Raw genomic sequence first — 13,094 nt, 5'->3', positions numbered from 1 at the left:
CTTTAAAAAGGAAGCAGAACACCAAACATGTGGCCTTTGTTGCCAAGGATGCATACAAGGAATGGCAGGCATTTACTCAGGTGCTGTTCTATGCCCTTATGGTCCTAATGTCCCCTCAAGGGTTATCTGTTCCTACTTCTTTTCCTTAATCTCCTTCAAGACATCCTAGTGAATCTGATTCCTCTAATGAAGATTCTGGTGAGGAGTCAGTGGCTTACTCTTCTCAGATAGTCTGTCCTCTTGCCTTACGGTCTGAAGATGATTCACTTTCTCTCGATTCCCATCTGGAGGAATTATGCTTTTGAAATGTTTGTATGATGGAACACCTTAAATGAGATTGCTCCCAAGTCCTTTTCTAACACTGTAAAGTGCCACATTTTAACAATTTTGGCTGAAAGGAGTATAAGCTAAATACGGACCCCTACATTGAAATCAAGGAGGCATTGTCCAGCACCCTTCCTCAAGTTCAGCTAGATCAAATTTGTACATGCCTCGATCAGGGCTCAGAAGAAGTCTGCATCTTTTTCCCCAGCTGATTCCATAGCAGTTGGAAGGCTTTTTTCTATGTTTTTGGTAGCAGACATTGACCCCCCCCCCGATGTCAGTGTTTGTAGATATACTCAGATGTCTACTGTAATGCTGAATTTGGTGTCATAGCCTTCACCATTGTTGTGTCTTTCGGCTTTTCCCGGTTAGGGGTCGCCACAGCAGAACTCCGGTCTGCTAATGTTTGGTAGTGGATTTTTATGTGCCGAGTTACCAGCCCTGACGCACAACCTTCAACGAAGGCACGCCCATTCACGCATGCTTCCACACAGAAGACACTCTAGCCAAGAATCGAACGGGACGTCTTGCTGTGAAGTGACAACGCTACCGCAGCACCACTACCGCGGGTTGTGTCATAGCCTTCACCACTAGTTGCTAATTTGTAAACCATGCTAAAGATGGTGATGCTCTTTTCACTCTCTGTATAGGTGGAATACACATTGCAGCCTTAGAATTCACGGTTGGTATATCAGTGCAGTGCCTGACTCTGACTTTTGGTGCCATTTCTGCTGCCAGTAGGCCCAGCCCCTCAGCTGTCAGCACTTAGTTCTTTGTTTGTTTAATTATCTGTATTAAATTACCATTTATGACATAGGCAATCATACATTTATGTGAATGAAAACAAACCATATTGACGTATTCCCAGTTAGAAATATTATGCATCACATATAATCATCTGTAATGTTATTTTCAAGCCAACATTATATAAGTCACTCAATTTCTGCCTTCCCTTAGACCTCATTTCTCCTCCAAAGCATTATTCTGTATGTATTATTCCCACAATTCCATTGATTTCTTTGTAATTTGCTCATACCCTTTTCTAAACTTCTCACTTCCAGTTCTTGTATCTCTGCTACTTACACTAGACTTTGATTTTCATTTTCTAGTAATTGCTTTTTTGGCAGCCACCAGAATTAAACTTAGCAAGACCTTACTATATCTAGGCAGTTCAGATCCAGTATCCCATTTCAAAAAATAATTTCTTTAGTTACACCAGTTTTCTCATCCAGTATTTCTGACATTGTAGTCTGTAGGGAATTGTTAAACCCTGCCAACTCAATACACTTACAAATATTTATATTCCCAGTTACCTCTTTCTTCCCTGTCACACCTCCAACATTTGCAGTCTGCCTGAGGAAAAGTTCTTTGGAGTCTGCTTGGGGTATCTTCCAAAGAAAAGATCCTAAATTTTCTAGACTTTGTTGCATAGTTCAGACATATATCTTCCCATTGTTTCTTTGTGAATTGCTTATCCGATGTCTCTTACCAATCTTTTTAAATCCTCTGATTGATTCCTATAGTTATTATGTGATATTTTATATGCCGTACTAATTATCCCTGTTTAATATCAGCTTCTGTTCTAGATTCAACTAAAAACTCTGCCAGTGCTGGTCTATCACTTAGGATTCTCCTATCCCTTTCTCTTTGCCTATAATTTGATATCAATCCTTGATAGAAAAGACAGTCTGTAGCTTGTAGTCCAAATGTATTCAAGGTCTCTTCCTATTCTGTTACCTCTTACTTCTTTTAATTACTTGCTCCCAATAATTTGGTTCCTTTTCCAGTTTTCTCCAGTAAATTCCTGCCCCGTCTTGCCTATTCTGTGTATTCCTAATTGCAGTCATCCCTATCAGCAGAATCTCTTTTTTCCATTCTTGCATTGGCTTAGTTCTTAGAGTATATTCTGCTACTTTATAGGTTCATAGGTTGGTACTAGGCTATCAGCCCTAGGGCCTATACAAGCCTAGCCATAACAATTCCCTGGCTATTTCTTCCCACACTATTTACTTATCTGGACCCCTGTCTAGCAGGGCGACTGACGTGATCCCCGGGGTGAGTTTCCTTTCTCCCATCCAATCGTCAAGGTTCCCTTTGAAGAGGGCCAAAGAGGCACTCTGCTTGACATGTATGGGCAATCTATTCCAGAGTCTGGGGAGTCTCTGGGTCAGGAACCTATCCCTCCAGCATGTTTTGTTTATTGTGATGACAAGGTTTAGATCCCAGGAGCATGTTGCTCTGAGGGATTGGGATTTCTTTAAGTGCAGCATGTCCAACAGCTCTGGGTTTGACAAGGCCTTGTATGTTAAGCAGAGATCGCCTCCGAGTAGATGATATGCGACAGAGTATAGCTGGAGTTTTTTAAGGCAGTCAGCATAGGGCATCTGCTTTAGGCCTGTGATTCTTTTAGTGAGGTATTTCTGCGGCCTTTCCAGTTGTTGCAAATGTCTTGAGAGGTACATACCAAACGAGGCGTTGTATTCTATAATGGGCCTAATGAGGGATGAGTACAGTGGGATAATGACCTCTTTTTTTCTGGATGAAAAGCCCTTAGTGATGAGGTGTGCCACATAGAAGGATTTCCTGACTGTTGTGGTGATGTGGTTATTGAAGGTGAGACCACTGCCCACCTGTGTCCCTAAGTCTCTTATCACACTTTCGGTGTTTAGTGTACTGCCACCTATATGGTAATTCACGGATACATGTTTTTCCCAAAGGGGATAACTATACTTTTCTTGGCATATAAGTAATATTTTGTATGGCTATTGATACTGTCTTTAAGAAGCTGCATCCAAAATCCCATTTTCTCCTTATTCATGAACTTCCCTCTGTTTCTTCATAATTCCTTTCCACTTTGAATTATAGCTTTCTGCTTATGCTATGTATAGGAGCCTTATCTGTGTTGCTCTAAAATATCCTTTCAGATTAGGTAATCCCAAACCACCTTGCCCTGTTGGAAGGATCAACTTATCCCAGTTTACTCTAGCCCTCTTCCCCCTAAATAAAATGTTTCAACTCTTTATTGAGTGCTGTCCACAACGTCTCCTCTAATTGTTAAAAATATGCCTGACTTTGTAGCAGGTGGAATATAAATACATGCCATCATAATCCTCCTCCCTTGCCAGTAGCCACATAGTACCAGAAATCTACCATTATTATCTTTTTTCCTCTTCTATCACTATTGGGCCCCTCTAGTAGTTAATATAAGTACTCTCCTGTTCATTTGTCCCATATATTCTGCTGAATAACCATCCAGAAATATTTTCTTTATCAAATTCACATGCTAAGTTCTTTCCAAATGTTTCTCCTGTAGTATAGCTATTTGCATTGTACAATTTGTAATATAGTTCATTACTGTTTCTTTTTTGTATATACCTGTGAGACCATTCACACTCCAAGATAATATGGAAAGTGTTGCCATTATGACAAGAACTTATTTTTCCCACCTGTTATGTGTAACTGTTTTTTTAAATGTTTAATTTCTGCTTTTGTGTTACTCGCACCCACTATTGTTTGACAAGTTGATCCTTTATAAAGTTGTTTCTTGGTATCTCCACTTATATTTATGTCATATTGGGTCCACATTCAACTATCGAAATTCCAAACTTTGAACCTCTAAATACCAAAGCCCAGAGGATCAAAGTTTTTGAATCTCAAAATGAAAAAAAAAACTAAAAGAATAAAACATCAGAAGTCACATTTTTGCCCCACTGTGCCCCCCACACACCCTGATACTTAAATATACCAACTCTGAGATCGCACTACGGTGAAGAGAACGGTGGGAAGATATATGTCTGAACTATGAACTGTATGACGATCTCCACTGATAAGGTTCGAGATTCCATAGTTTCATAGTCAGCCAGCCTTTTCTTCATTTCGACCTCCATTTGTTGCAGTTTTCTCAGTGCATCTGAATATCTGTTTAAAGCTTATTCCATTTTTTCCAGCCGTTTGTTGTTTGAGTTGATAATCTTCAGTGTTTTTGGTTATTTTAATCAGCTCTGAGCACATTTAACTTATTGTTCCTCTATTTTACTAAACGTCATGAATTGCACCAAAGGTGGGACTTGAACTGTTTTTGCTGAACAGCTGCCGGATTCTTCCCAGCCAGTATTTTCTCCTCACCTTTTGTGGTTGATTTTTCTTTCAGGTTCTATAAATTTCTTTGTTGCTGGCATCCAGGCAGTGCACTTAATTTACCCCCAAAAAGAGAAATTCACTGGCTCTCTTTATGAGTTTCTATTTTCACACTGAGAGATCTGAAATGAAATTGTTAGTTTGCCGTATTCAGGTTCTTGATATTGATTGCACAGAGGTTCTTTGCCTCAATACTGAGTGTGTAAGCTCCCCTGCTTTGACCACCTTATTGTCAGCATCAGTACAGTTGATCACCTCCTCAGATAACCCTGATTGTGCAGCTTGTCAGTCAGCAGGATATGGAGCTGCAAAATCAATTGCAGTATTCCTTCACAGTGTAAAGGCATAAGCACCCTTCCTGTTCATCAATGGACTTGCCACTTCTGAAGGTCCTAAGCAAACATACGTAAAAAATGATGCACATTGACACCCCTGCCAAGTCTGCTATATCTGACATCAAAGCTGTGGATGTATATTCCATTATCCTCCTTGTGATCCCAGATTTGAGGAAGTCTTAGACGTGATAAGGCATAAGGGGGGATAAGCCTTTGACTCCATTTCATCCCCGCAGAGAACACTTCAGAAGCCTTTTGGTACATCTGCAGTTCCCTTCTGTGATCCTTTCTTTGTAATGGTGACCACCAGTAATGCATGAATACTGTGGCACTTGTGAAGAAACTTAACATGATTATGTGGCCCAAGATTTCTAAGCCAGGTACCATTATTTCATCAACGGCTCATAAAGCCTGTGTCTCCACAGAGTGTTATAGTTTTCCCTCCTCCTAAAGAATGAAAGATTGTGGACCATGTCTGTAAATAAATTTAGGCATCCACTACATTATCAATTTATACCATAAGTTATCTCATATAACTGTCTTCTGGCATGACTCAGTATCTAAGATGCATCATATGCTGGGCCAATTCCCTGAAATAATGTTCAAGCAGAAACTTTAGTGCCATTCAGTAAATGTTTTATTGATATCAAACCTCATGATGGGAGTAGTGTATACTTCCATGGAAGGGTTGGCCCAAACAGTAGGATCAGATATTCTTATGTGCAGCAAATCTGGCTGAGACTTACTGATTTCACCTGGATAAGAAGGCAAGGCTTATGAATTCACCATTTCAGGACCCCTGCCATTTTGGCCCTGAAGCAGAATAACACCTTGAGAATATGAAGTAAGACAGCTGACCCATTTAGCTGTTAGTCTGAAGATCTGGCTTCCTCAATGACACTTTTCAAGGACTTGGAGGGCCTTGAACTAGAACTGGTTTAGTTCAGCGGAACAGCAGGAATAAAACAACATTCTGAAAGGAACCTTCATTTCCAGGGTTCGTAATCTTCAGAAAAAAATTGCATCTTAAGTGTTAGACTTCCCCACCAACAGTTGAAAAAATGTTGTCCATTTTTAGATAGCCAACAGAACCCTGAGACCTTGCCCAAGTGCCCAACTTTGAAGACAGCCTGGGGTAGCCTGGCTTGTATCTTCCTGCATGGCTGGCTGTAATCAGTGTCAGATGGATAAGGCCAGTAATATCCAGCAGGCATGCAATACCTTACCCCCCCCCCATATTCATAGTCACTCCATTGTCCATAGTATCATAGTGTCTTAGATGAATAGTAGAGAAAGAGGCAATTGATCCAAGGGGCCTTTTTAAGCCTAGCCATGCTTCCCAGTAAAATTTGATAGGTATTGATTCCCAAGGATTTTGTGGGGGAATATATAATTGGACATGAGTGGCTGAGTATTTACAAACTTCCTCTATGTAATAGACACATGGATGCCAGACCAATGGTATATTTATGGTTCCTCATACACTAATCCAAGTTTCACTTGAATAAGTACAGGGGTGAACTCTGCTTCACCTGGATGGGAAGCCTATTCCTGTTTATGTTTCAGGCAAGGTTTATGTTCCTGGATTGAGTGCCCCTGCTGCTGTTTGTTTCACAGATATCCAGCAGGTCCATTAGGACTGGATTTGGAGGGCTGTTTGTAGGCCTGGCATTGGTCCATGTCTCAGCAACCTGTAGGAGACTGAATGTAAGGACAGGGTACTCAATGATTAGTCTTGTATAAAGGAGGTTAGAAAAAAGTGAGAAGAGAGATTAGCTAAACAAAGAAACAATGGGAGGATATATGTGTGGCTCCCAAATTAGGATTTTTCCCAGGAAGTGTTTGCATAGGTACTTTTATACCCCAAGCAGACTCCAAATAATTTGTCCTCAGGTAGATGGCAAATGAGGAAGAAAGAGGTGCCTGGGAGAATATATTCTCAGAGTATAATGAGCTGACAAATTATAAAAATTCCCTGCAGTGTACTCTGTCAGGAATACTGGGCTAGCAAATGAGTGTAACTAAGGAAATGATTTTTGAGCTGGGATACAGGATTTGAATTGCCTAGACTTAGTAAGGCCTTGTTAAGTTTACTTCTGGTGGTTGCCAAAAAAATTACTAGAAAATGGAAATCAAAGTCTAAAGTAACCATACTTGAAGTAGTGAAGATTTGTAACAGAGGTAAAAGAACAGGAAATGAGATCTTTAGAAAAGGGTATGGGTAAATTACATAGGAAAAATAAAAATTGTGGAACAATACATGCAGAAAAAATGTTTTGGAGGAGATGGAATGAAGAGAAGGCAGGAATTGAACAATTTATCTAATGCAGTTCTTATAATGCAGTTCTTACTATACTGCATAGAACTACATATGTGATGTGAAATGTTTGTAAATGTGAACTTGTTCATATGGCTTGATTGCTTTCATACAAGTGTAAGTCTGCCTATGTCCGAAATGATAATTCCATAAAGGTGTTTTTTTAAAAAAAAAAAAAAAAAAAACATTGGTCTTATGAGAGCAGAGTATGATGGTATGATAATATGTTTGGAACTAGATGCCATAGCCCTGTTTATAAATTGTGCAACATGGAAAGATTTCCTCACTACAGTAGACACATAATTGCCAAATCCCTCGCCACATGTGTTACCAAATCCTTAACTTAATATTCTACTCTTAAGGATGTATTATCGATGTAGTTATTTGCTAAGGTGGCCATCTTTCCAAAAGATACTATGATGCACTTTTTGACATTGAGTTTTAGACCATGACTCTGACACCAGTTATTAGTCTGTGTCAGGCCTTCTTGGAGGATGTTTGTGTCTCGGGAGTATTCAGTGATTGCACCCAGTTTACAATCATCTTCAGGCCTGGCCAGCCAGAGACCCTTGACGTTAGGCTTGACCTTAGGGAAGTAGACACCAAACAGAAGTGTCCCCAGCGCTGAACCCTAACGCACTCCACTAGTAATCAGCCTTTGTCTCACTCCTTCAGAAACTGCAGAAAGAAGAGAATTTCTCAACATTCTGGGGGGAAACACAGCCATTCAGGAGGCTTCACCACATCAGAGAAGGTTAGAGTATTACTCCAGGTTTGTTTCACTTCCAAAGAAAACAAAGTAGGCCTATTATGTTTTTTTAGTAACATAAACAACTTTACTTCCAAAGAGACCTTTCATTTGGTGATAGTGCAGTCTATTTTTCTTTGCTTTTCTGAAGGAGGCTAACTGTGCTGTTTGGAATTCCAGGATGTCTATCTCAATGTTAAGGTAGTCAAGGAGTCCAGGAAGTACCTACACTCTTAGCTAGGAATTAGTCATTACCAGTTCAGGCTCCAAGGTGGTCACCAAATGCCTGTGCATCGTACCTGCAGTAGCTGCCAGACAGAGGCTAAATGGAGCCAAAATATTCCTGTACTTTGACAGTTGGCTCCCAGGAAACTCTCATTTTTCAAAGTAGTATTTGATCAAAGAGGTCAAAATGCGGTGGTCACCAATACAGATAATAGGCAAGAAGGGACTGGAATTTATTGCAGAAAACTGGCAAAGGAACCAAGGTATTGAGAGCAAATAACTACAAAGGGAAAGGCAATAGAATGGGAAGTGGCCAAGAATTTATTTGGACTGCAGGTTAGAGATTGCCTTCCCTATCAAGGATTGATATCAGAGTATAGGCAAAGAGAAAGAAATAGGGGGCTCCTAAATGAAAGACCAGCACTGGTAGAGTTTTTAATACAATCTAGAACAGAAGCTGCCATTAAAAAAGGAATAATTAGTAAAGCATATAAAATATTGCGTGACGATTATAAGACTCAATCAGAGGAGCTTACAAAGGATTGGGAAGAGAGATTGGATAAGCAGCTCACAAAGAGACAGTGGGGGATATATGTATGTCTCCCAAATATGCAACAAAGTCTAGAAGATTTAGGATCTTTGACTGGAAGTGTTTATATAGGTATTTTTATACCCCAAGTAGACTCCAAAGAATTTTTCCGCAACTGGATAGCAAATGTTGGAGGTATGACAGGCAAGAAAGCTGTAGCTGGGAGCATATTTTTTTGGGAATGTAGTGAGCTGGCAGATTTCAAGGATTTCCTGCAGACTGCTGTGTCAGACATGTTGGGTGAGTGGATTGGACTGACTGGGGAGATGATTTTTTTGATTTATGCTACAGAATCGGAATTGCCTAGACATAGTAAAGTCTTGCTGAGTCTAATTATGGTGGCTGTCAAAAAAGCAATTACTAGAAAATGGAAATCAAAGTCTAGATAAACTTTACTAGAAGTAGTGAATATGGTAACAGATAAAAACAACTGGAATTGGGATCTTTAGAAATGGGAAGGAGCAAATTGCATAGGAAAAAAATGGGAATTGTGGGAACAATGTATGCAGAGCAGGAACAAGGTTTAAGTGGCAGGATTTGAATGAACCATATAATGCTTAACTGACAATAACTGGATGGTTTATAAGTGATGTATATAATATTTACAACTACAGTTGTTTAAATGGTGTCTGTGATGAAAACTGTTTGCAACTAATATGGTATGTTTTTGTATGTTTTTCATTTATATAAATGTAAGATTGCCTTTGTCATATGTGAAAATTTAATAAAGATGTCTGGAGTAAAAAAAAGAGGTCAAAATGCTGCTCCCTCCCTGTCAGAAGAGTCTTTAATTAAACAGTTCGGGTCCTTCAGGGATCACCATTAACCTTTTGAAATCCCTGTTACAACATTCCCAACTGCTCGCCTTCACTGTCTTACACTATGACTAACATCACATACAAAACTTCTGCCCCATTTGACAGAATTCATTTTCTTCTGCATAGATTATTCCGACTTATACATTTTCATTTAGGCACTGCTCACATATGCTTCAAAACACTGAGCTTGATGGCAGCAGCAATTCTGATGATACCACATGAAAGATTGTGGTTACTCAGAGTTAGTGGTCTCAGATATCACATTGCATGTTTCAGCAAAGATTTCCAAGGTTTACGAAAGTCATTTGTTATGGTGGAGCAGCTTCTTAACTTTACCCAGAGTAGCCCATTTCAGTTGGTTGCTCCATTACTTAGATTCATAGATTTATAGACTGTTACTAGGCTAACGACCCAGGGTGGTGGTGTTGGGGGGACTTTCTAAGCCTAGCCAAGTTTTTCTGAAAGAATAATAATGTTCTGTATCAAAATAGGACATTGAGGGCCATGTATTTATAAAATACCTGTGTCCATAAATGACATGGGTGTCAGGCCCAGTGTAAATTTTCTTTTCCTCATCCAAAGGAATGTGCTCATCAGTTTCACATGGATGGGAAGCCTGTTCCATAGGGAGGTCAGTGTCTGGGACATGTATCTGTCTTTCCAGCATGTTCTAAGTCACAGGCAAAATTCAGGTCCCTAGACATTGTATTTCTGGTACTCAGGGTTTTAGAATGCCTTGTAAGTGAGGCATACATCATTCCTGAGAAATCTATAGGAGACTGAGTAGGGGAAGGAGCTTTAAGGCACTCTGCATAAAGTAGGTTTGTTACGCCTTGTATTATTTTGGAAGGAACCTCTGAGGTTGCTCTAGTTGCTGCATATGCCTGGTTAGGTTCATACCAAAGGGAGCATTGTACTCTGTGATTGGTCTGATAAGGGCTGAGTACAGTGGAATAATGACCTGTTTAGATCTAAATGCCATGTCCTTATAAGTTGTGCAACATAAAAGGATTTCCTCATCACTGTGGCCACGTGGTGGTCAAAGTTAAGGCTACTGTCTATGTGCTTACTGGATCCCTGACCACTGGATCAACTCTTAGGGGTATATTATCAACATGGTAATTAGCCAGGATGGCTGACTTCCCAAAGGGTACAATTATGCATTTCTTAGCATTGAGTTTAAGACCATGACTTAGTCACAGTGAATGATTCTGTCCAAGAGTTGGGAGACAGTTGCCAAAAACAGAATGTTCAAGGTGTTCAGGGGTACCTGGAGTGGCCAGTCTTCAAATGAACATATTGAAGATGAAGACAATTCTCCTTACTTTTTAGTATTTCAGCATTTCCTGCCTAAGGGTTTGATAGTAATTCACTCTAATAATATGTCAATGGCATGTTACATCAACAAACAAGGGGAAACGTGTTAAAAAGCCACAAAGGTTTGTGAATGGACTACATCATCCATTTTCCTTCCTTATAGGCTCAACTACTGTTTGATACCACACTAGTGGTAGAGCAGAAACTTTTTTCTGTAATTGGGGAAACCCTGCTGTTAACTTTTTGCCTCCTCAACCAACTTCAAGTGCAACACCTTCTAGTCTCTCATTCTTCCTCCAGGGAGAATCCACAGAAATGTTGTTGTCTAGAGATAGCCACCTGGCTTATTCTGTGCCTTTTTTTCCATTTCCTCAGATAATGAGGTTCATCCAGAAAACCAAACATAACTAGTCAAAAGTCATGCCTTAGTTGTTGGATTAACCTCTCTTGCCTTTTTCCACAGAAGACACCCCCCCCCCCCATTTGTTGGACAAACCATAGACAGATCTCTACTCCCTATGGCTAACTGTGTTTTTTCCCACTTCTGGTAATGTCCACTAATACTTTGCTTCTAGGGTGATGCAGACTTTCATATTTTACCAGAAACCCACTACCTGGAAACCTACAAGAGTAAGTGGATGGACTCTTCCTTGTGGACAGCTTGTGGTCTGGATCCCTTTACTGCCCCAGTTTTAGCTGTGCTTTGGAGTACCTTGTTTAGACCTTTTTCAGTTAAGGTACATTTGGCAGTTATCTCTGATTTTCAACATGGTGCAGACTCCATGTCTCGGGCCTCATTGAATGTTTGGAAAGTCATTTTGAAGGGTAGTTTTCTCCTAAGACCAACTATTAAAGATTCAGACCCCCTGTTTTTTTTTTTTTTTTTTTTTTTTGCTAGAGAAGCTGACTTTTTTTCCTTTGAGCCAGCAGCTTATGCTGAAGTGACATTTTTGTTCTGGAAAATGTTTTTTTTCTTGTGGCCATAAATTTCGCTTGGATTTCCTGAAAGACAGCACCTCTGCTCATTCCCCTATTTCTTCACACTTAAAATAGTAACTAAATTAAATCTAAATCATTCCACCCACTTATACTGCATAGACTGTATGTAGAGAGTTAAAGTATTTAGGAAAATCTTAGGATTAAAGAAAAGTCCCCCCACACTGTTCATAGCATTCTCTCATAAAAGCTATCATCGAGGGTTTTATAAATAATATTGATGCTTCATAGGGGTGTTCTGAACCTTGTAACTTCGATGTTACACTTTAATGCAGCTTTTATTTGAACTTGTTAATTGTGGCTCTACTTTCTTGTTTAATACTTTTTTCACTGATGTTTGCACAGTATATATACACGTATGACCTCTACAAAGTATCTTGTAGCTCTGAAGTGCACTCTGTTGCAGCGGCCATCAGTTTGCTGCTGTGAATGTAAAGGAAATTAATACTTGAAAAAGTCTTCCAAGATCATTGGGATAGCATTCAGCAGCATTGATTGTATGAAAAAGTAAGTTCAATTATCTCTTTGCAATGTGTGTTGCTCGTAGATTTTTTTGATTTTTTTTTTTCTTCTGATTCACTTTAGATTCATGTTAAACGAGGAGATCATATAAAGGGAGCACGGATGCTAATTAGAGTAGCCAACAACATCAGCAAATTCCCCTCTCGTAAGTAAAAGAAATTCAGTTCTGCTTTCTGTTAACTTTATAGTAAAACTTCAGTTAATTTTAGTTAATTTTATTCTTTTAGGGAGTAGGATATGGTGCGACAGACCTGCAAGCACTAAGATTGAGTGGTGCTATTAGTGTGTGTGCTGTATGGAGATTTCTTGTTTACTGTAAGGTGCAGCTGTATTATTACTGATTATATTATGTTTTGGGTGCAGGTGGAAAAGTCCTCCTCTATGAAAAAAACATTTATTCAGGATGTATAAATGTTGCTTCAGAGTGGCTGTTTTCATCCAAAATATTTCCATTATTTTTTTAAACAAGAAGCATCTTTATTAAATAATTACGTGACATAGGCAATCTGACATTTATATAAATGAAAATAAACCATAACATCACAATCTCATTTGTAAACATTATACATTAAAAACCATGCTGACACAACTGCGGCTGCAAACATTATACATCGCATGTCAGTCATTGTCAGTTAACCATTACATAGCTTTTTCAAGCCCTGCCTTCTTTTAAACTTTGCCTTCCCCTATCACTGAGCTAAACTCATTAAAAACTTTTACATTTGCAATAAAATGCCACTACTTCAGTAATCAAATCTGTTCCTGT

At 39.3% G+C, this 13,094-nt stretch overlaps 1 protein-coding gene across 1 annotated transcript in view; it reads left to right on the top strand.

Moving 5' to 3' along the window:
- The window catches only part of WDR19 (WD repeat domain 19), a 3,663,919-nt gene that overhangs the window by 2,955,569 nt on the left and 695,256 nt on the right, over nucleotides 1-13,094 (top strand). Inside the window, exon 32 of the mRNA XM_044062937.1 lies at nucleotides 12,392-12,473. Within this exon, the coding sequence (XP_043918872.1) occupies nucleotides 12,392-12,473 (82 nt within the window). The remainder of the gene's footprint in view (nucleotides 1-12,391; nucleotides 12,474-13,094) is intronic.

Source organism: Protopterus annectens, chromosome 2.part1 (genome assembly GCF_019279795.1).
Source record: "Protopterus annectens isolate FY-2018-M chromosome 2.part1, PAN1.0, whole genome shotgun sequence".
NCBI classification, from domain to species: domain Eukaryota; kingdom Metazoa; phylum Chordata; order Ceratodontiformes; family Protopteridae; genus Protopterus; species Protopterus annectens.
The sequence above is the reverse complement of the archived record's forward strand: the minus strand, read 5'-3'. Positions and strand labels throughout refer to the sequence as shown.